Source organism: Balaenoptera acutorostrata, chromosome 5, assembly GCF_949987535.1.
Source record: "Balaenoptera acutorostrata chromosome 5, mBalAcu1.1, whole genome shotgun sequence".
Lineage (NCBI taxonomy): Eukaryota > Metazoa > Chordata > Mammalia > Artiodactyla > Balaenopteridae > Balaenoptera > Balaenoptera acutorostrata.
This window is the reverse complement of record NC_080068.1, coordinates 78,818,027-78,841,958: the sequence shown is the minus strand read 5'-3', so window position 1 is coordinate 78,841,958 and position 23,932 is coordinate 78,818,027. Positions and strand designations below refer to the sequence as shown.

At 35.8% G+C, this 23,932-nt stretch overlaps 1 protein-coding gene across 2 annotated transcripts in view; it reads left to right on the top strand.

Moving 5' to 3' along the window:
* The window catches only part of UBE2K (ubiquitin conjugating enzyme E2 K), a 76,773-nt gene extending 55,085 nt beyond the window's left edge, over positions 1-21,688 (top strand). For both annotated transcript variants that reach the window (XM_007178803.3, XM_007178804.2), the window contains 3 exons: positions 15,113-15,212; positions 18,189-18,317; positions 18,647-21,688. In XM_007178803.3, coding sequence (XP_007178865.1) covers positions 15,113-15,212; positions 18,189-18,317; positions 18,647-18,721 — 304 coding nt within the window. In that variant the 3' untranslated portion in view covers positions 18,722-21,688. The remainder of the gene's footprint in view (positions 1-15,112; positions 15,213-18,188; positions 18,318-18,646) is intronic.
* Positions 21,689-23,932: the final 2,244 nt, after the last annotated feature.

Here is a 23,932-nt window from a genome sequence, read left to right as displayed (position 1 = left end):
TTAAAATTTATGTAGAGCAGTCAAAAAATGTACACATTTCTTTATACCATCAAAGATGTTATAGTTTCTATAGTATTTAGGGCCAAAAGAATAAGTTTTGTTTTAATGTTAATTTTATTACAGCTAATTATGAAAACATCCTCATTGTTTGCCATTGATCTTGTGTTCAGCTTTTAAAAACTTTTCATTTAGGTTTCTTTTTTCTTAATGGTTTATGACTACCTCACTTGCATTTATTATGAAAGTTTTCACGCATACAGAAGACTTAAAACTGCTCATTGAGATTGTTACGAATTGAATCTAAAGTTACAGCTCTAGATTTTTCCTTTAGTTTTGAGAATAAACTGTCCCTTTTCATTCCCACCAACAGTGCACAGGATTCCAGTTACACATCCTCACCACCGTTATTTTCCGTTTTTTGACAGTAGCTGTCCTAATGGATGTGAGGTGGTATCTCATTGTTTCATTTACATTTTCCTAATGATTAGTGATGTTAAGCATCTTTTCATGTGCTTAACGGCTATTGGTATATCATCTTTGGAGAAATGCTTGTTTAAGTCCTTTCTTTGTCAGGTTTGTTTTTTTTTTGTTGAGTTGAAGGAGTTCTTTATATATTTCAGATATTAACTCCCTTGTAAGATCTATGATTTGTAAATATTTTCTCCCCATTCTGTGACTGTATTCTATTCTTTCCCTCTATTGACTTTCACTCTGTTGACTGTATTCTCTGCCTAGGAAGATTTAAAAAAATTTTTTTTTTCTTTGCACAGGAGTTTTTAATTTTGATGTAGTTATAGACCAGTTTCTCTATTTTTTTCTTTTGTTGCCTGGGCTTTTGCCTGTCCTTTGATATCCAAGAAATCATGGCCAACTGCCGTGTTGTGGAGCTTTCACCCTATGTTTTCTTCTAAGAGTTTTATAATAAGTTTAGTCTTGGGAATTCCCTAGAGGTCCAGTGGTTAGAACTCTGCGCTTGCACTGCCGGGGCCCTGGTTGGGGAAATAAGATCCCACAAGCCATGCGGCGCAGCCCCCCTGCAAAAAAATTAGTCTTACGTTTAGGTCCTTGATCCATTTTGAGTTAATTTTTTTTCTGATTTTTTAAAAATTGAAGAATAGTTAATTTACAATGTAGTGTTAGTTTCAAGTGTACAGCAAAGTGATTCAGTTATACATATATATGTATATATTCTTTTTCTGATTTTTTTCCATTAAAAGTTATTACAAGATATTGAGTATAGTTCCCTGTGTTGAGTTAATTTTTATATAAGGTATAAGGCATGGCAAAGGTCCAACTGCACTTTTCTGAGAGCTAATTAAGTTGTTTGTTTTTTTTTCTATCACAGTAGATTTATTTTAACATCTTTATTGGAGTATAATTTCTTTACACAATGCTGTTAGTTTCTGCTTTATAACAGTGAATCAGCTATACATGTACATATATCCCCGTATCTCCTCCCTCTTGCGTCTCCCTCCCACCCTCCCTATCCCACCCCTCTAGGTGGTCACAAAGCACTTAGCTGATCTCCCTGTGCTATGCGGCTGCTTTGCACTAGCTATTTTATTTTATTTTATTTATTTATTTATTTATTTTTAAATTTATTGGAGTATAATTGATTTACAGTGTTGTGTTTCAGGTGTACAGCAAAGTGAATCAGTTATAGATATACATGTATCCAACATTTTTGGCAAATTAAAAAAAAACGATAATGTTAGGAGAAATTGGGGGCTTCCTCCTTTTTCTTTTTTTATGTTTTTTTACTTTTGAAGAAGAATATTATTTTCTCTTCTTGTGCCAATGCTCTTCTTTTTTTTTAAATTTTATTTATTTTTCTATACATCAGGTTCTTATTAGTCATCAATTTTATACACATCAGTGTATACATGTCAATCCCAATCGCCCAGTTCATCACACCACCATCCCCACCCCCCCGTGGTTACCCCCCCTTGGTGTCCATACATTTGTTCTCTACATCTGTGTCTCAACTTCTTCCCTGCAAACTGGTTCATCTGTACCGTTTTTCTAGGTTCCACATACATACGTTAATATATGATATTTGTTTTCTCTTTCTGACTTCACTCTGTATGACAGTCTCTAGATCCATCCACGTCTCAACAAATGACCCAATTTCGTTCCTTTTTATGGCTGAGTAATATTCCATTGTATATATGTACCACATCTTTATCCATTCGTCTGTCGATGGGCATTTAGGTTGCTTCCATGACCTGGCTGTTGTAAATAGTGCTGCAGTGAACATTGGGATGCATCTATCTTTTTGAATTATGGTTTTCTCTGGGTATATACCCAGAAGTGGGATTGCTGGATCATATGGTAATCCTATTTTTAGTTTTTTAAGGAACCTCCATACTATTCTCCATAGTGGCTGTATCAATTTACATTCCCACCAACAGTGCAAGAGGGTTCCCTTTTCTCCACACCCTCTCCAGCATTTGTTTGTAGATTTTCTGATGATGCCCATTCTTAACTGGTGTGAGGTGATACCTCATTGTAGTTTTGATTTGCATTTCTCTAATAATTAGTGATGTTGAGCATCTTTTCATGTGCTTCTTGGCCATCTGTAGGTCTTCTTTGGAGAAACGTCTATTTAGGTCTTCTGCCCATTTTTGGAATGGGTTGTTTGTTTCTTTAATATTGAGCTGCATGAGCTGTTTATATATTTTGGAGATTAATCCTTTGTCCATTGATTCGTTTACAGATATTTTCTCCCATTCTGAGGGTTGTCTTTTTGTCTTGTTTATGGTTTCCTTTGCTGTGCAAAAGCTTTGAAGTTTCATTAGGTCCGATTTGTTTATTTTTGTTTTTATTTCCATTACTCTAGGAGGTAGATCAGAAAAGATCTTCCTGTGATTTATGTCAGAGAGTGTTCTTCCTATGTTTTCCTCTACGAGTTTTATAGTGTCCAGTCTTACATTTAGGTCTCGAATCCATTTTGAGTTTATTTTTGTGTATGGTGTTAGGGAGTGTTCTAATTTCATTCTTTTACATGTAGCTGTCCAGTTTACCCAGCACCACTTATTGAAGAGACTGTCTTTTCTCCATTGTATATCCTTGCCTCCTTTGTCATAGATTAGTTGACTGTAGGTGTGTGCGTTTATCTCTGGGCTTTCTATCTTGTTCCATTGATCTATGTTTCTGTTTTTGTGCCAGTACCATATTGTCTTGATTACTGTAGCTTTGTAGTATAGTCTGAAGTCAGGGAGTCTGATTCCTGCAGCTCCGTTTTTTTCCCTCAAGACTGCTTTGGCTATTCGGGGTCTTTTGTGCCTCCATACAAATTTTAAGATTTTTTTTTTTAGTTCCGTAAAAAATGCCATTGGTAATTTGATAGGGATTGCATTGAATCTGTAGATTGCTTTGGGTAGTGTAGTCATTTTCACAATATTGATTCTTCCAATCCAAGAACATGGTATATCTCTCCATCTGTTGGTATCATCTTTAATTTCTTTCATCAGTGTCTTATAGTTTTCTGCATACAGGTCTTTTGTCTCCCTAGGTAGGTTTATTCCTAGGTATTTTATTCTTTTTGTTGCAATGGTAAATGGGAGTGTTTCCTTAATTTCTCTTTCAGATTTTTCATCATTAGTGTACAGGAATGCAAGAGATTTCTGTGCATTAATTTTGTATCCTGCAGCTTTACCAGATTCATTGATTAGGTCTAGTAGTTTTCTGGTGGCATCTTTAGGATTCTCTATGTATAGTATCATGTCATCTGCAAACAGTGACAGTTTTACTTCTTCTTTTCCAATTTGTATTCCTTTTAGTTCTTTTTCTTCTCTGATTGCCGTGACTAGGACTTCCAAAGCTATGTTGAATAATGGTGGTGAGAGTGGACATCCTTGTCTTGTTCCTGATCTTAGAGGAAATGCTTTCAGTTTTTCACCATTGAGATTGATGTTTGCTATGGGTTTGTCGTATATGGCCTTTATTATGTTGAGGTAGGTTCCCTCTGTGCCCAGTTTCTGGAGAGTTTTTATCATAATGGGTGTTGAATTTTATCCAAAGCTTTTTCTGCATTTATTGAGATGATCATATGGTTTTTCTCCTTCAGTTTCTTAATATGGTGTATCACATTGATTGATTTACATATATTGAAGAATCCTTTATCCCTGGGATAAATCTCACTTGATCATGGTGTATGATCCTTTTAATGGGTTGTTGGATTCTGTTTGCTAGTATTTTGTTGAGGATTTTTGCATCTATATTCATCAGTGATATTGGTCTGTAATTTTCTTTTTTTGTAGTATCGTTGTCTGGTTTTGGTATCAGGTTGATGGTGGCCTCATAGAATGAGTTTGGGAGTGTTCCTTCCTCTGCAGTTTTTTGGGAGAGTTTGAGAAGGATGGGTGTTGGCTCTTCTCTAAATGTTTGATAGAATTCACCTGTGAAGCCATCTGGTCCTGGACTTCTATTTGTTGAAAGATTTTTAATCACAGTTTCAATTCCATTACTTGTGATTGGTCTGTTCATATTTTCTATTTCTTCCTGGTTCAGTGTTGGAAGATTATACCTTTCTAAGAATTGGTCAGTTTCTTCCAGGTTGTCCATTTTATTGGCATAGAGTTGCTTGTAGTAGTCTTTTAGGATGCTTTGTATTTCTGCAGTGTCTGTTGTAACTTCTCCTTTTTCATTTCTAATTTTATTGATTTGAGTCCTCTTCCTCTTTTTCTTGATGAGTCTGGCTAATGGTTTATCAATTTTGTTTATCTGCTCACAGAACCAGCTTTTAGTTTTATTAATCTTTGCTATTGTTTTCTTTGTTTCTATTTTATTTATTTCTGCTCTGATCTTTATGATTTCTTTCCTTCTGCAAACTTTGGGTTTTGTTTGTTCTTCTTTCTCTAGTTCCTTTAGGTGTAAGTTTAGATTGTTTATTTGAGATTTTTCTTGTTTCTTGAAGTAGGCTTGTATAGCTATAAACTTCCGTCTTAGAACTGCTTTTGCTGCATCCCATAGGTTTTGGGTCGTCGTGTTTTCATTGTCATTTGTCTCTAGGTATTTTTTGATTTCATCTTTGATTTCTTCAGTGATCTCTTGGTTATTTAGTAGCGTATTGTTTAGCCTCCATGTGTTTGTGTTTTTTTTATGTTGTTTTCCGTGTAATTCATTTCTAATCTCATAGCGTTGTGGTCAGAAAAGATGCTTGATATGATTTCAAATTTTTGATTTGTGACCCAAGATGTGATCTATCCTGGAGAATGTTCCGTGTGCACTTGAGAAGAAAGTGTAATCTGCTGTTTTTGGATGGAATGTCCTATAAATATAAATTAAGTCTATCTGGTCTGTTGCGTCATTTAAAGCTTCTGTTTCCTTATTTATTTTCTGTTTGGATGATCTGTCCATTGGTGTAAGTGAGGTGTTAAAGTCCCCCACTATTACTGTGTTACTGTCGATTTCCTCTTTTATAGCTGTTAGCAGTTGCCTTATGTATTGAGGTGCTCCTATGTTGGGTGCATATATATTTACAATTGTTATATCTTCTTCTTGGATTGATCCCTTGATCATTATGTAGTGTCCTTCCTTGTCTCTTGTAACATTCTTTATTTTAAAGTCTATTTTATCTGATATGAGTATTGCTACTCCAGCTTTCTTTTGATTTCCATTGACATGGAATATCTTTTTCCATCCCCTCACTTTCAGTCTGTATGTGTCCCTAGGTCTGAAGTGGGTCTCTTGTAGACAGCATATATATGGGTCTTGTTTTTGTATCCATTCAGCAAGCCTGTGTCTTTTGGTTGGAGCCTTGAATCCATTCATGTTTAAGGTAATTATTGATATGTATGTTCCTATGACCATTTTTTTTGTTTGTTTTTTGTTTTTAAAGGCCACGGGTATTTGGCAAACCCGAAGCTTCGTGTTTTTTTGTGTGTGTTTTTTTTTGTTTTTTAAAGAAATTCACGTTCTTTTATTTATTTATTTATTTATTTATGACTGTGTTGAGTCTTCGTTTCTGTGCGAGGGCTTTCTCTAGTTGCGGCAAGTGGGGACCACTCTTCATCGCGGTGCACGGGCCTCTCACCATCGCAGCCTCTCTTGTTGCGGAGCACAGGCTCCAGACGCGCAGGCTCATTAATTGTGGCTCATGGGCCCAGTTGCTCCGTGGCATGTGGGATCTTCCCAGACCAGGGCTCGAACCCATGTCCCCTGCATTGGCAGGCAGATTCTCAACCACTGCGCCACCAGGGAAGCCCTGACCATTTTCTTAATTGCTTTGGGTTTGTTTTTGTAGGTCCCTTTCTTCTCTCGTGTTTCCTCCTTAGAGAATTTCCTTTAGCATTTGTTGTAGAGCTGGTTTGGTGGTGCTGAATTCTCATAGCTGTTGCTTGTCTGTCTCAAAGCTTTTGATTTCTCCATCGAATCTGAATGAGATCCTTGCCGGGTAGAGTAATCTTGGTTGTTGGTTCTTCCCTTTCATCACTTTAAGTATATCATGCCACTCCCTTCTGGCTTGTATTGTTTCTGCTGAGAAATCAACTGTTAACCTTATGGGAGTTCCCTTGTATGTTACTTGTCATTTTTCCCTTGCTGCTTTCAATAATTTTTCTTTGTCTTTAATTTTTGCCAGTTTGCTTAATATGTGTCTTGGCGTGTTTCTCCTTTTGTTTATCTTGTATGGGACTCTCCGTGCTTCCTGGATTTGGGTGGCTGTTTCCTTTCCTATGTTAGGGAAGTTTTCGACTCTATCTCTTCAAATGTTTTCTTGGATCCTTTCTCTCTCTCTTCTCCTTCTGGGACCCCTATAATGCAAATGTTGTTGTGTTTAATGTTGTCCTCGAGGTCTCTTAGGCTGTCTTCATTTCTTTTCATTCTTTTTTCTTTAGTCTGTTCCACAGCAGTGAATTCCACCATTCTGTCTTCCAGGTCACTTATCCATTCTTCTGCCTGTTATTCTGCTATTGATTCCTTCTAGTGTAGTTTTCATTTCAATTATTGTATTGTTCATCTCTGTTTGTTTGTTCTTTAATTCTTCTAGGTCTTTGTTAAACATTTCTTGCGTCTTCTCGATCTTTGCCTCCATTCTTTGTCCGAGGTCCTGGATGATCTTCACTATGATTATTCTGAATTATTTTTCTGGAAGGTTGCCTATCTCCACTTCATTTAGTTGTTTTTCTGGGGTTTTATCTTGTTCCTTCATCTGCTACATAGCCCTCTGCCTTTTCATCTTGTCTGTCTTTCTGTGAATGTGGTTTTTGTTCCACAGGCTGCAGGATTGTAGTTCTTCTTGCTTCTGCTGTTTGCCCTCTGGTGGATGAGGCTATCTAAGAGGCTTGTGCAAGTTTCCTGATGGGAGGGACTGGTGGTCGGTAGAGCTGACTGTTGCTCTGGTGGGCAGAGCTCAGTAAAAGTTTAATCTGCTTGACTGCTGATGGGTGGGACTGGGTTCCTTCTCTGTTGGTGTTTGGCCTGAGGCGACCCAACACTTCAGCCTACCCGGGCTCTTTGGTGGGGCTAATGGTGGACTCTGGGAGGGCTCATGCCAGGGAGTGTGTCCCAGAACTTATGCTGCCAGTGTCCTTGTCCCCATGGTGAGCCACAGCCACCTCCCCCGCCCCCCCCCCGCCTCTGTAGGAGATCCTCCAGCACTAGCAGGTAGGTCTGGTTCAGTCTCCCCTGGGGTGACTGCTCCTTCCCCTGGGTCCCGATGCACGCACTACTTTGTGTGTGCCCTCCAAGAGTGGAGTCTCTGTTTCCCCCAGTCCTGCCAAAGTCCTGCAATCAAATCCCACTAGCCTTCAAAGTCTGATTCTCTAGGAATTCCTCCTCCCGTTGCTGGACCCCCAGGTTTGCAAGCCTGATGTGGGGCTCAGAACCTTCACTCCAGTGGGTGGACTTCTGTGGTATAAGTGTTCTCCAGTCTGTGAGTCACCCACCCAGCAGTTATGGGATTTGATTTTACTGTGCTTGCGCCCCTCCTACCATCTCATTGTGGCTTCTCCTTTGTCTTTAGATGTGGGGTATCTTTTTTGGTGAGTTCCAGTGTCTTCCTGTCGATGGTTGTAAAGCAGCTAGTTGTGGTTCTGGTGTTCTCACAAGAGGGAGAGCATGTCCTTCTATTCCACCATCTTGGTTCAAGGCCCTAGCTATCTATTTTACATTTGGTAGTTTATATATGTCCATGCCACTCTCTTACTTTGTCCCAGCTTACCCTTCCCCCTCCCCATGTCCTCAAGTCCATTCTCTATGTCTGCGTCTTTTTTGTTTGTTTGTTTGTTTTTTTATACTGCAGGTTCTTATTAGTCATCACTTTTATATACATCAGTGTATACATGTCAATCCCAATCGCCCAATTCAGCACACCACCATCCCCACCCCACCGCAGTTTTCCCCCCTTGGTATCCATATGTCTGTTCTCTACATCTGTGGCTCAGCTTCTGCCCTGCAAACCGGCTCATCTGTACCATTTTTCTAGGTTCCACATACATGCATTAATATACTATATTTGTTTTTCTCTTTTTGTATGTCTGCCTCTTTATTCCTGTCCTGCCCCTAGGTTCTTTAGAACCATTTATTTTTTTTTTAAGATTCCATATATATGTGTTAGCATACAGTGTTTGTTTTTCTGTTTCTGACTTACTTCACTCTGTATGACAGACTCTAGGTCCATCCACCTCACTACAGATAACTCAATTTCGTTTCTTTTTATGGCTGAGTAATATTCCATTGTATATATGTGCCAAATCTTCTTTATCCATTCATCTTTCAATGGACACTTAGGTTGCTTCCATGTTCTGGCTATCGTAAATAGGAGAGCTCATTAAATTGTAAAGAATAATGTTTATTGCCTTGTTGAGATGTAAACATATATGTGTTTATTGTAAATTAAAATTATGGAGTTTTATAATTGTTTTAGTATATACAGTTAAATACTCTGAGTGAAGAGTTTTCTTCCATATTCAGATACATTTCCTTGAAATAATTTTATTTTATTTATTTATTCTGTTGGCCGTGCCACGCATCATGTGGGATCAGTTAAACATATAACTTAATATTTTGTTTAAAGTGTTGTTATAGATGTCTAAATTGCGTAACTTCCCTGTGGCCCAGTGGTCCAAATGCAGGGGGCACGGGTTCGATCCCTGGTTGGGGAACTAAGATCCTGCCTGCTGCGTGGTGTGGCCAAAAAAAAAAAAAGATTTCTAAATCAGGATGCTTAATTTTACTGGGATATTAGAGTAGCCAGCTTTGTATATTCTATTTCTGTGATATTTTGTATTTTTTTGTCCTTTTTTGAGTGGTTTAAGTTAGCTTCAAGGTGATATATCTGGGCAGCTCTTGACGTGCATGTGCCTTTAAACATTCTCTTTACAATTACCCAAATATAAAATGAAGTTAGAGTGAGTAAGTAATTAAGAAAGATTTCATCTTGTTAATAGTGATAATGAATGGTAGAACAAGAATTAACATTTAAGGACTAAATTTGGAATTTTATGCTTTGATTACTGTCTTAAAAGAATATTGTCCATTCTAAAGATGTTAAAACTTTTGGTTGAAAATAAGTTGTGCACGCTCTTAGGAAATTTAGAAATTTAGTCTAGAAAAATAATTTCTATTTTCCCAGCCCTGTTTCAGAATTAGAAATTTCCATTACACAGGACTGCCTTGGTGGTCCAGTGGTTAAGATTCCATGTTTCCAATACAGGGGGTACAGGTTTGATCCCTGGTAAGGGAACTAAGATCCCATGTGCTGTGCAGTGTGGCAAAAAAAAAAAAAAAATTTCCATTTCATATAACTATGTAGCGGTTTAAAAAGTTTTTAAAATTTTATTCTCTTTTCAATGCCAGTTTAGCATTTCACCTAATTTTAAAACATCATAACCAAAGTTTTTCCTATTTTTGTAGCTTCTCTAAAAGGATAAGTTGATCAATAAAATTTTTTATTCTGATAGCTTTTTTTGTTAAACACAACTTTTAAAAATGCTTTATTGAGGTGTGATCTATCTTAAACTGCACACATTAAAAATGCACAATTTGATAAGTTTGGACATACAGATACATCCATGAAGCTATCACAAATCAAGATAGCAAACATAACCAACATATCCAGAAGTTTCCTAGTGAGTGTCCCTTTGTAATTGCTCCTTCCCACCCTTCCTGCTCCCCCATTCCCCAGCAGCCACTGATCTGCTGTCACTATAGATTAGTTTGCATTTTGTGGAATTTAATATAAATGACAATTCCGATAGCATTTTAGATGAAGAACCATTTGCATTGTAATTTTTCTCTAATAGATAAAATATAGACATGTTTGTGGTACTGGTTTAATTTTATTGGTTTAGACAGCCTTTCTCAATTCGCTTTAAGCTGTAATGCACTAAAGTAGTATTTCTCAAAAATTAGCTTGCATCAGAATCACTTGGAGTATCTGTTAAACCACCCCAGAGTTTCTGATTCAGTAGGTCTGGGACAGGGCTAATAATTTTCATTTCTTAGAAGTTCCCAAGTGAGGTTGCTGCTACCGGTTGAAGAAACCACACTGTGTGAGACACATTTCCTTAAGACATTTGTTGTTGATAATAAATTAACTTTTTTCCTAAGCATCCAGGATGGTACTATTTATATACCATCCTTGGGGAAATTGAGAAAATACTTAGTAATTTGCTCTGTTCTGTGGTTAAAATGAGGAACCCAGTTGAAAAAGACTGGTTTAGAATTATCTAATTTGTGTGGTGAAAATGGGCATGTTCTTTAGTAATCTTCAACATTTAGCAGAAGCAAGAAGAACTACAATTCTGCAGCCTGTGGAAGGAAAACCACATTCACAAAAAGATGCACAAAATGAAAAGGCAGAGGACTTTGTACCAAATGAAGGAACAAGATAAAACCCCAGAAAAAGAACTAAATGAAGTGGAGATAGACAACCTTGCAGAAAAAGAATTCAGAATAGGAAGAGAAATGGGAACATATTGTATATGTATAACTGATTCACTTTGTTATAAAGCAGATGCTAACACACTATTGTAAGGCAATTATACTTCAATAAAGATGTTTGAAAAAAAAGAAAAAAGAATTCAGAATAATGATAGTGAAGATCATCCAGGTCCTCGGAAAAAGAATGGAGGCAAAGATCGAGAAGATGCAAGAAATGTTTAACAAAGATCTAGAAGAATTAAAGAACAAACAAACAGAAATGAACAATACAATAACTGAAATGAAAACTACACTAGAAGGGATCAATAGCAGAATAACAGGCAGAAGAACGGATAAGTGACCTGGAAGACAGAATGGTGGAATTCACTGCTGCGGAACAGAATAGAGAAAAAAGAATGAAAAGAAATGAAGATAGCCTAAGAGACCTCGGGGACAACATTAAACACAACAACATTCGCATTATAGGGGTCCCAGAAGGAGAAGAGAGAGAGAAAGTATCCGAGAAAATATATGAAGAGGTTATAGTCGAAAACTTCCCTAACATGGGAAAGGAAATAGCCACCCAAGTCCAGGAAACGCAGAGTCCCATACAGGATAAACCCAGGGAGAAACACACCGAGACACATAAGTAATCAAATTGACAAAAATTAAAGGCAAAGAAAAATTATTAAAAGCAACAAGGGAAAAATGACAAATAACATACAAGGGAACTCCCATAAGGTTAACAGCTGATTTCTCGGCAGAAACTCTACAAGCCAGAAGGGAGTGGCATGATATATTTAAAGTGATGAAAGGGAAGAATCTACAACCAAGGTTACTCTACCTGGCAAGGATCTCATTCAGATTTGACAGAAATCAAAAGCTTTACAGAGAAGCAAAAGCTAAGAGAATTCAGCACCACCAAACCAGCTCTACAACAAATGCTAAAGGAACTTCTCTGAGTGGGAAACACAAGAGAAAAGGACCTACAAAACAAACCCATAACTATCAACAAAATGGTAATAGGAACATACATATCAATAATTACCTTAAACATGAATGGATTAAATGCTCCAACCAAAAGACACAGGCTTGCTGAATGGATACAAAACCAAGACCCAAGTATATGCTTGTCTACAAGAGACCCACTTCAGACCTAAGGACACAAACAGACTGAAAGTAAGGGGATGGAAAAAGATATTCCATGCAAATGGAAATCAAAAGAAAGCTGGAGTAGCAATACTCATATCAGATAAAACAGACTTTAAAGTAAAGAATGTTACAAGAGGCAAGGAAGGACACTACATAATGATCAAGGGATCAATTAAAGAAGAAGATTTAACAATTGTAAACATATATGTACCCAACATAGGAGCACTTCAATACATCAGGCAACTGCTAACAGCTATAAAAGAGGAAATCGACAGTAACACAGTAATAATGGGGGACTTTAACACCTCACTTACACCAATGGACAAATCATCGAAACAAAATTAATAAGGAAACACAATAGAAGCAGATAGATTTAATTGATATTTATATCAATTAAATGACACAATAGACTAGATAGATTTAATTGATATTTATAGGACATTCCTTCCAAAAGTAGCAGATTGTACTTTCTTCTCAAGTGCACACGGAACATTCTCCAGGATAGATCACATCTTGAGTCACAGATCAAGCCTCAGTAAATTTAAGATAATTGAAATCATATCAAGCATCTTTTCTGACGACAATGCTATGAGATTAGAAACCAGTTATAGGGGGAAAAAAGTGTAAAAAACACAAACACATGGAGGCTAAACAATATGTTACTAAATAACCAAGAGATCACTGAAGACATCAAAGAGGAAATTAAAAAATACCTAGAGACAAATTACAACGAAAACACAACGATCCAAAACCTATGGGATGCAGCAAAAGCAGTTCTAAGAGGGAAGTTTATAGCAATACAAGTGTACCTTAAGAAACAAGAAAAATCTCAAACAATCTAACCTTACATCTAAAGGAAGTAGAGAAAGAAGAACAAACAGAACCCAAAGTTAGTAGAAGGAAAGAAATCATAAAGATCGGAGCAGAAATAAATGAAGTAGAAACAAAGAAAACATTAGCAAAGATCAATAAAACTAAAAGCTGGTTCTTTGAGATGATAAACAAAATTGCTAAACCTTTAGCCGGACTCATCAAGAAAAAGAGGAAGAGGACTCAAATCAATAAAATTAGAAATGGCAAAGGAGAAGTTACAACAGACACAGCAGAAATACAAAGCATCCTAAGAGACTACTACAAGCAACTCTTTGCCAATAAAATGGACAACCTGGAAGAAATGGACAAATTCTTAGAAAGGTATCATCTTCCAAGACTGAACCAGGAAGAAATACAAAATATGAACAGACCAATCACAAGTAATGAAATTGTGATTAAAACTCTTCCAACAGGGCTTCCCTGGTGGCGCAGTGGTTGAGAATCTGCCTGCCAATGCAGGAGACACGGGTTCGAGCCCTGGTCTGGGAAGATCCCACATGCCGCGGAGCAACTAGGCCCGTGAGCCACAACTACTGAGCCTGTGCGTCTGGAGCCTGTGCTCCACAACAAGAGAGGCCACGATAGTGAGAGACCCGCGCACCGCGATGAAGAGGGGCCCCTGCTTGCCGCAACTAGAGAAAGCCCTCGTACAGAAACGAAGACCCAACACAGCCAGGAAAAAAAAAAAAAATCTTCCAACAAACAAAAGTCGAGGACCAGATGGCTTCACAGGTGAATTCTATCAAACATTTAGAGCAGAGCCAACACCCGTCCTTCTCAAACTCTTCCAAAAAATTGCGGAGGAAGGAACACTCCCAAACTCATTCTATGAGGCCACCATCAACGTGATACCAAAACCAGACAAAGATACTACAAAAAAAGAAAATTACCAATATCACTGATGAATATAGATGCAAAAATCCTCAACAAAATACTAGCAAACAGAATCCAACAACCCATTAAAAGGATCATACACCATGATCAAGTGAGATTTATCCCAGGGATAAAGGATTCTTCAATATATGCAAATCAATCAATGTGATATACCATATTAACAAATTGAAGAATAAAAACCATATGATCATCTCAAAAAAATAATATTCAACATTTAAAATAGTTCACTACTATGGTATTTCACTATTGTATTCAGAAATATTTTTATATTAACTGGTCAAGTAATTTTTTAACAGAAATGCTAAGAGTCCTTTTTGGTTAGGTAGATACCATTTTCTAGATAAATATTTGCTTTATAAACACATTTAGAGGCATGAATATTATGTATATTAAGCAAAAAATTTTCCCTTTTCAGAATGTTGTAGAATGATTTTTTAATTTTCTTTCTTTTTTTTTTGAAGTGTAGGTGCTGTACAGTATTATATAAGTTACAGGTTTTCAATTTTTTGTTAATTACAGGTATACAATATTATAAGTTACAGGTGTACAATATAGTGATACACAATTTTTAAAGGTTATACTCCATTTATACTTATAAAATAGTATATATTTATTATTATTATAAAGTATTGGCTGTATTCCCCATGTTGTACAGTATATCCTTGTAGCTTATTTTATACTTAATAATTTGTACCTTTTACACCCCATCCCTATATTGCCCCTCCCTCCTTCTTTCTCCCCACTGCTCACCACTAGTTTGTTCTCTTTGTCTTTGAGTCTGCTTCTTTTTTGTTATATTCTCTAGTTTGTTTTATTTTTTAGATTTCACATTTAAGTGCTATAATATATAGTATTTGTCTTTCTTTATCTGACATATCACTTAGCATAATGCCCTCCAAGTAATTTTATGCTTTCTTGAAAATAAAGGATATTTGCTTGATGGTATCTTGTTTTTAGAATTGCACAGAAAGGAAGTTTCACATGTTACTTTATCACTTTATTTTAAGTTTGTGTCTAGAGAAATGGATAGAAAGTAAGTCAGTAGATAAAGCTGACCATAAGGATATGTCAACAACACGGGCAAAATGAAAAAAACTAAGCCAATTAAGGGCAATTTGAGTTGTCTTAAGAAATAGAAGGACTCATTTGTTGTAAAAAAAAAAAAAAATGGTAGGCAGATATATAATTATAAATTTCTAAGACTTAATTATATGATTAAGATAAAAAACTAGATTATTTTTAGCTTCAGTTTTATTCAGAAAACCTCTATTTTGGTTCGTCATGCAAAGTGTTCTTAACTGGGATATCTTCCTATTTTGAATTTCAGGGCAGCAGCAATGACTCTCCGCACGGTATTATTGTCATTGCAAGCGCTACTGGCAGCTGCAGAACCAGATGATCCACAAGATGCAGTAGTAGCAAATCAGGTAAGGTAGCTGCTTTTGAAAGACTTTCTTTTTACTTACCTATGAGTGTTTAGTGGTTTGCAGTGGTTAGAACAGAAGCATACGTCTATTGAAAGTAAATTTGGAAATGGTTTCCTTTCTTGCTGTGAGATTATTGTATCAGATATAATAGTGAAAACCTAATTTTGTGATTTTTTTTTAACACAGTAGTTTAATTGTTTATATGGTAGATGCTTTTTTCCTAACATATTATGAAGTTTTCAAACACACAATGTTGAGAGAATTAAACAGTGAATACCCACATATCTACCTACCATCTTGATTCTATGATTAACATTTTACTACATGTGGTTTATCATGTGTGTATCCATTTATCTGTCTCTTAATTCAGTGATGATCCTTCCCTGATGATAATGTTAATCAGCTCCAACTGTGGCACTGAAGTTGCATGGTGAAGGTTATCAAAAACCTTGTAATTGCCAAATGGAATAAATATTTTTCAGTTGTGATCTTTGATTTCCAAGGCAGAGGTTAGCAAATTACAGCCAGGCTGACTGTTTTTGTAGATAATGTTTTATTGGAACGTAGCCACCCCCATTTGTTCACAGCTACAAGTGGCAGAATTGAATAATTATGACAGAGACAGTATTGTCTGAAAGCCTGAATTATTATTATGTGGTCCTTTAAGAAAGTTTGCCAACCCATACTCTAAACCAGTGGTTCCCAACCGTTTTGGAACCAGGGACTGGTTTCGTGGAAGACAATTTTTCTTCGGACCAGTGGCGGAGGGTGGGGGGTGGAGACGGTTCAGGCGGTGATGCGAGCAATGGGGAGCGGCAGATGAAGCTTTGCTCTCTGGCTGCTCACCTCCTGCTGTGTGGACCGGTTCCTAACAGGCCGAGGATTGGTACTGGTCTGTGGCCTGGGGGTTGGGGACCCCTGCTTTAAGCCATTAGGATTTATTGAGCCTTGTGTTTTTTTGTTTTTTAACCTAGAAGTTTTTTCTTCTCTTGACTTCTGAGATACTACTTTCTTTTCCTATCTTCGTAGTTGTGGTTGTTCCCTCCTGCTTCCTACAGTTGTTTCTCTTCTTTCTCCACTCTGCCCCCTCTGCCCCGCCCTCCATTTTTGTTTTTGTTTTTTTTTCTTGTCCACACTGCATGGCTTGTGGGATCTTAGTTCCCCAACCAGGGATTGAACCCATGCCCCCTGCAATGGAAGTGCAGAGTCCTAATCACTGGACCAGCAAGGAATTACCTCTCCTCCCTTTTAAATATACTTTCTCAGTTCTTAACATTGTTTCTTTCACTTTCCATGATATACTCTCACTTGGATGATCATATCCACGCTGATGTTACCACCTGTATGTTGATAATGATATTCAGGCTTGACCTCTGTCCTGAGCCCAAGAGCCTGTTTGGAAGTGGATAGCTCTGTATGAATATTCCGTGGGTACCTTAGTACAGCATTCCCAAAACTGAATGCAGAATCTTAAACCTGTGAACCTGTTCATCCTTCTGTAATATAATCAGCTTATTTATATATCCCAGTCACAGACTTGGAGTACTTCTCTATGTCTCCTTTTCTCTCGTATCCCAGTATCTCTCTGTCGTAATACTTCTCTGATTGCCTTAATTCACATGTTTAAAAATTTCTCATTTGACTGCTCTGATGGAGCTCCCTACCTCAGCCTCTTCTTTCCCTCATGTTCTACACTGATAGCAGTTAGCTTTATAAAGTGTAAATCTTATTTCACTTTACTGTTAAAAACCTATTAGTAGCTTTACTATCACCTACTTGGTAAGTCCAAATTGTTTAGTTTGAAGAGTTCCTCCATGATTTGAACTGTCTATAAACCCAGTTTCATCTCCTAAATTCTTACTGTTCTTCAAACTCATGCTGTTCAAGATGGTGTCATTCCTACATGTCATTTCACCCAGTCCGCCATTTTTCCTCTGCCTAAGAAAACATTTCCTTTTAGAAACTTCCTCCTTTCCTTTGAAAAGTTCGTCACTCCTTATGTTGTGCATATCCTGGTTAATGTGTTCTACTATTATTTGCCTTAGAGTGCTTAGAATTATGGTTTAACATGTTATATATGTGCTATTCATTCATTTTTGATAGTCAGAAACATGGCTTGAGTTCCAGCTTTGATTTCCTGTTGAGTTCTGAGCCTCAAAGTTTGAGGTTGGACTCAGTTTTCTTTTAACTCTGTTAAAACTTATTTGACTTATTTCCTTTTAATAATGGTAGAAACTAGATTTATCATTTTAATGTATAGAAATATTTAATGTGTATAAAACATCTTAAGAAATATTAAAGTGAATTTAATATTTTAAATTTATACTTGGCTTTATTAATTAATGGTAGTCCCAGAATATTTGAGAATAAATTTACTTCTTTCCAATGCATATGGAAAATCTTACCTTTTAAAAAGTACTCTATGGTGAGTTCATAATCATCTCAAAACATTTGCTGTAAGTTAGGACTTTGCATATGGGGTTTTCTTAAATCACTGTACACTAATACAGCTCTAGCAAAACAGCAAAGTCAGGTTGTATTCTAGCCTGAGCTATGATTAATACAAAAGTTGGTCACATTTATTAATGTCCACATAATTTTAGAAGCTAGTAATTCTGTTTATCTCTGTAATGTTTACCACTGCACAGTGTTTAGAGACAACTCTAATAACTCCATTTAGTATTAGTTTTCTGCTACTTACTTTGTTGAAATTGGAGATTAAAGTTGATAAACGTTATTTTTGTTTTTCTTTCCTCAGTGAAACTTGTGAATCACAGCTTCAGGTTAAACAGTCTTTTCTTGAGTGACATAGTTTGTTTGCAGTGGAAAGTGAATCAGTCACATTTAAAAAATCTAATCTACATTTATTTACATTTTACTTAGAAAAATCAGGTTTTTAGGCAATTAAGAGATGAGTTACTATATTGAATATTATAACTGCATTGTCATGCCAATCAATTTTTTTCCCCCATATAGTACAAACAAAATCCCGAAATGTTCAAACAGACAGCTCGACTTTGGGCACATGTGTATGCTGGAGCACCAGTTTCTAGTCCAGAATACACCAAAAAAATAGAAAACCTATGTGCTATGGGCTTTGATAGGGTAAGTACATAAAGGCATGTTGATTTTTACTTATTCATTAAATTATTGCTGCAAATCCTTGGCTGACAAAAGTGGCTCAAAAAATACCCTAAATCTAATTTTGATAAACAATTTTTGTTATTAAAACCAGTGATCTTTCTTTCTTTTTTTTTTGGCTGATTCCAGTCATTGGTTTTAGAAGCTTCTTTTTATGAAGTGCAAGGTAACTTAAAAATGAAAAAACAAGGTGTGGTTTCTTAATATAAAGACAGTGGGTGATGCAGTATTTTAAAAATATTTCCTTGAGATTTTATTTGTTTATTTATTTTGTCCCCTTTTCTTTTCTACAGAATGCAGTAATAGTGGCCTTGTCTTCAAAATCTTGGGATGTAGAGACTGCAACAGAATTGCTTCTGAGTAACTGAGACATAGAGCTGCTGATATAGTCAAGCTTGCCCCTTCTTGAGGAGCATCAACATCTGTTATTTTTAGGATTCTGCGTAGATTTCTTTTAAACTGGCATTCTTGCCTAATGATGTTATCTGGGCACCATTGGAGACTGAAAAAAATCTCTGCTCTGTAAATAAAGCTAATTAAACGTCTCTGTAAATTTAAAAAGGGGAAATACTTTAATTTTTTTCTTACTTAATAGTGTAAAAATTCTTTGAGCTAAGCTAAAACCATGGAAAAAACTTGCTACTTTAGTGTTTAGCAGTGTACCAAGACTAGCAAGAGTTTGCTTCAGGATTTCGTTGAATAATTAAGATAATATTTTGAGTGTGGCAGGGCCATTCAAATTGTTGGTGTTGCATCACAGCTACCTTAACTGTTTTTAACATGGATCCTCTGTGCCTGTGAATTTACTTGCATGCTTGTACTTGACTTCTTAGGATGGGTAGCTGAAAAGACCACCATTTTAAGCATTTGAGAATTCTTAAATAAGAGATTATTCAGAATTGAAGATGGTGACCTATTCAGAGCCTTTTTGTCCTTGTCAACAGACTGGGACACCATATCTGTTTTTCCCCTCTTACCACACACAGCTAATATTCTAATAGTAAATTTCTCTATTTGGTGGGGAAATGTGCTGAGGGACAGTATCCTTTGCTCCATTTTTAGGTTGTCCATTTGGTATGTTTTGTCACAATTCTTCACTCTTAGAACTTTCATATATAAGTAAGTAATAATGTAAAAATGGAGCTGCCAGTTTCGTTTCTCTTGCAAAAACAGTAAAAACTTGATGTTGCAGTATTCCCAGATTTAATGAAAGAACCCAGCTTAATTTTTCAGTGAGTTTAACATCTTTCTATTTTTAAACTGATGAAATTTGTCTTTGACAACTTGCAAGGATGAAATCAACTGTTAGCAGTTTTTTAAGCCTAATTTTGGCTTTATAAGAGATTGCTTTATCAGATCCTTTAAAAGTCACTCTTGCTTGCATTTCCCCCTATTGACACATGAAAGCTGTGTTGGTGTTTTACTGTACATACTTCAAATGCACATAGGAATAGAAGTGTGTTATAAATCTAGCTTTCTTTATGATGTTTCTGATAACATGAGAATTGAAAACTTTACCTTCTCTTGTACATAGTCAGACTTTCTATACGTATTAAACTTACATTTCATTCTAAGTTCAAAAGTTTGAAAATTATTAGTTTTGCAAGCTCAAACACTAATGTGACCATTTTATGAAGGGTGAAATGGATTTGTGTAGGCTGTTCTATACATAGAAACACAGTTCTTATTACATATTCAGGACCAATGCAAAAATAACAAATATGTAATGGAATCAGAATGAATTAAAGTAAGGCTGTATACTGAAAGTCATATTATAAAAGGTTTGCTTTCTTCAAGTGTTACTTATCCTAAATTATAATGGTGAAGTGTTTGGAAAATAGTTTTGAACCGTAAATTCAGCATAATTTCATTTGACTTCTCAATAATCTTAGAAGCAATAAAAGAACCATTATTAAATATATTGTAATGTTAAGATGTGGAGGTTCTTCCAAAAACTTGTAAGGCTTTCCTAATCAATAGTAAACTCTTGTAGTTGATTTTATTGCATACTAAACACAAGTTGCTGTTTCTTTCCCCATATGTTTGCTTAAGTATAAATTTCTTTACACAGTCACCTCCTTTTGTTGTAGTTTAGTTACTTTCTAAAGATGCCAAAGGAAGCAAGATTTTTCTTTATTTATTTTAAATAGCTAAAACCATGTACTTTTCTTTATATTTTTGAAGTAAGGTTGGAGTTGTGTGAAAATGTGGACAGTTTTGTTCCATTGTTGGTTAGAATTAATTTTTTTTTTAGTGGCGGGTGGCTTGGTAATATTAGTAATATTTGGATTATTTTAAATATCAGACACCTCTACCCAGTTTACTATTTGCCTATTTTATCAGGGTATATTTAATTGTCCTGTGGTTTGACAAATGAGAGAGAGAAAGAACTGAGAATTTACTAAAGGGTCAAGCATCATATACTTTGCTCTTGGAGGCAGCTATACCTTGCCTATGACTTTTATGCACATTAGCCCCTTAGGGTTTACTCATCTAACTACAATTCAACATCCCCAATGCCCAGGAAATTGAAAAGTACAATATTTTGTATGAGAGGTTTCTTCATAATGGATTTTTCATTTCTAAAATTTACCTCATTTACATTTAATGTGATAATCTCTTTCTTTTTCTGGTACATTTCCTACTGTCGCCTTCTGTTTTGTTTGTTTTTGTTTTTTTCCTATTTTTCTACAGGTAGATTTATTTCCCAAACATAGAAATAAAGGCAGTTGCTCTTTTCTGTGGTCTTATATATGTTTGGAAAAAGAACATTAGAAGTGCAGGTCTAGGGAAGAGGTACCCTGATGGAAATTATTTTTATAATTCTCAATTATTTGTGATTTGTCAGTCGTGAAGGCCTCAAAAATTATGGTAAAAAATATAAATAGTTTTATCCCATTTAGGGCAGACAGATTTGCTACAAGTCACTGATACTCCTATAGGCTTTTACTGTAATCAGGTCTGTATCCTGAGTATGTGCCTGACCTTTAAAAGAACAAATAGTTATGTAATATTTCAGTACAGATGACTGAATGAATGAGTAGCAATTTGTGACCCAAATAAGTATACGGTAAGATATATAAATATTTGAGAAACTGGTACTAAATCAGATGCTCTGTGTTGGCTCCCCCAAATGTTTGGAATTGTGACTATGATTTACTTAAATAACACGTTCAAGTATATATATGTGTGTTTGTATTCTGACCATTTTGCTTTTGAGGAGAGTTATCTATGGAATGAAAGACATAATTTTTCTTTTTTTGGAAGTATTTAATGTTTGTGATTGCTGGTGGAGCTTAAAACTATGCAAAATAATTTTAAAGTATAAGAAAGAATTGGCAGATAAAGTGGATATTGCTTATTTATGCACTACAGAATGCAGCATATCGTGTTACTACTGCTTTATAAGTTTATCAATGTGAAAAGCAGTTCTTGGCTCTAAGTGTATGCCTGATTTGAGCTTTTAAAACTCTACAGTAGGGGTATAATAATATTACACGATCCTTGTTAGCACAGGAAACAAAAGCTTTTCTTTTTTTTTTTTTTTTTTTTGGTGTTTTAAAGATGAATTTGGGCTTGGAAGAGTTGGAGCCAGGTATACTCTTGTACCTAGATGGAAACAGTGTTTGGATAGGAAAAGGAAGCTGTTTACAGTTAACTTGATTTCATGGAGATGTACAAAATGATGTTGTATTAATCACTTTTTCTAGTTCAAGAAACTTCAATTCCAGGGTACAAACCATTGATTTTAAAAATTTGCGTTTCCATTCTTTTAGTACCAGTTAAAAATAAATGCTTAACATCAGCTATTTGCTGTCACTTGGGGAAGAAGGTAACTTGAAGTCATTTACTGATAAATAACCTTTCTTCAAGTGTGACTTTTCTGCCATGTCTACATATTATGTCACATGTTCTGTTTGCACTGTTGCAATATGGATCAAAAAGCTTGTGGCATAAGGGTAGGGGAATGTCAGTATCTCACTTGTCCCATTTGTTCTGTTACTGCTCTATTGGACTGATCTACCCTCATAAACCTGTGCTCATCACCTGAATGTAAGTTGTGAATGTGTCACCTTTTGCTTGGTTATTTCAACCAAGCATTGAATATATACATATATATGTATATATTCAGTGCTGCTGTATATAATCAGGTGTGGCACATTTTATCGGTTTGGTCCTAGGGGGTGAGTGGATTCATATCATTTGCACTGTGCTGTTAAATGATCCTTGTGTGCTTGCTGTTACCTACTTTTTACAGGCATCATAATAAAAGCTAGACTATTTCTTTGGGGGGAAAGAGACTTATTTAATGTAATTTAAAGACTTTTCCAATAGAAAATGAAATACTATTGAAAATAATATCTATTTTTTAGCTTTCAGCAATTGATGGTGCTTTGTTGTGGTGTCTGCTGGAAGTCTACTGCCATTATAGGGATTTTCATTAACCTCACTGAGAAAGAATCTTGCTTGTTAGCTTCTCTAGATCTCTATTCTAAACAATCTGTTAGTGATGATAAATTCTATAGGAGGATCTATTCTGAGCCGTTAACTTCCTGTAAGGGGAAAACTGGGTGGGTTACCAGAAAGACTATTGAAGCAGGGTGGGCTGGGGGTGGAGGGTTGGGTATTTGTCTTGAGAATTAAAAACTACGAAACACTTTTGTACACAACTGATTTTTTAAAAAATAAACACATTTTTAAAGATGTTGAATTTTTTTTCCCCCTTACTGGGAATTCTTAAAAATAAATGCATGCATGTTTTCCCCTGAAAATGGTTTATATCTTCTTTCTGGGTGCTCATCAATAGACAGGCAGTTAAGCCTCCACATTGCTTTAAACAAGAAAAACAACCAGGTAGATATTTCTGCTAGGCAAGTTTTACAGTAATGAGTGTATGTTCATAAATGCAATAAATTGTATTAGTGCTTTGAATTTTAAAATAGGTTGAAATTCTAATTAAAACTATTTGAAAATATAACACTATTTGGCTAGATTCTAATCCAAAATTTAGAGTAATCCAGAGGTAGTTGATACTGAAAGTAATATTTATTTTCATGTAAGCACACAAATCTTTCTGGAAAGAGTGCCTATACAGTGGCAAGGACTCTGAATTGTTTCAGCAAGTTCTGGGTAATACTATTCTGGATTACTTCTGCCTCTATTGACACTGATAATTAGAAGAGGCTATGTTGGTTAGGATTTGTATTATTTCATATGGCAAACTGATTGTTAACTTTGTGTCTCTAGGGCATTTATTACCAGCTTTCAGCAGGCTTATGAGTTACTATAGCCTGGAGATGGAATTGCTTCTCACTGGAATACCAGTATGAAGGGCTCTTTTCATGGAGCAAGCTATATCTTTACATATTAAAAATCAAGGATAACAAATGGAATTCGAGAGAGCTTTCATGCTAATCCTTAGCACAGGATGGTCAAATTGAAATGATAGTAAACACTTGGTATGTGTTTTGTTTCATTCATCAAAGAATTAAAGAATTAACATGAATTCTCTAAAGTTTTTAGGAGTATTTCCTACAGTACTATACTATCTACTCAAGTATTCATGTTGTAATGTTCAT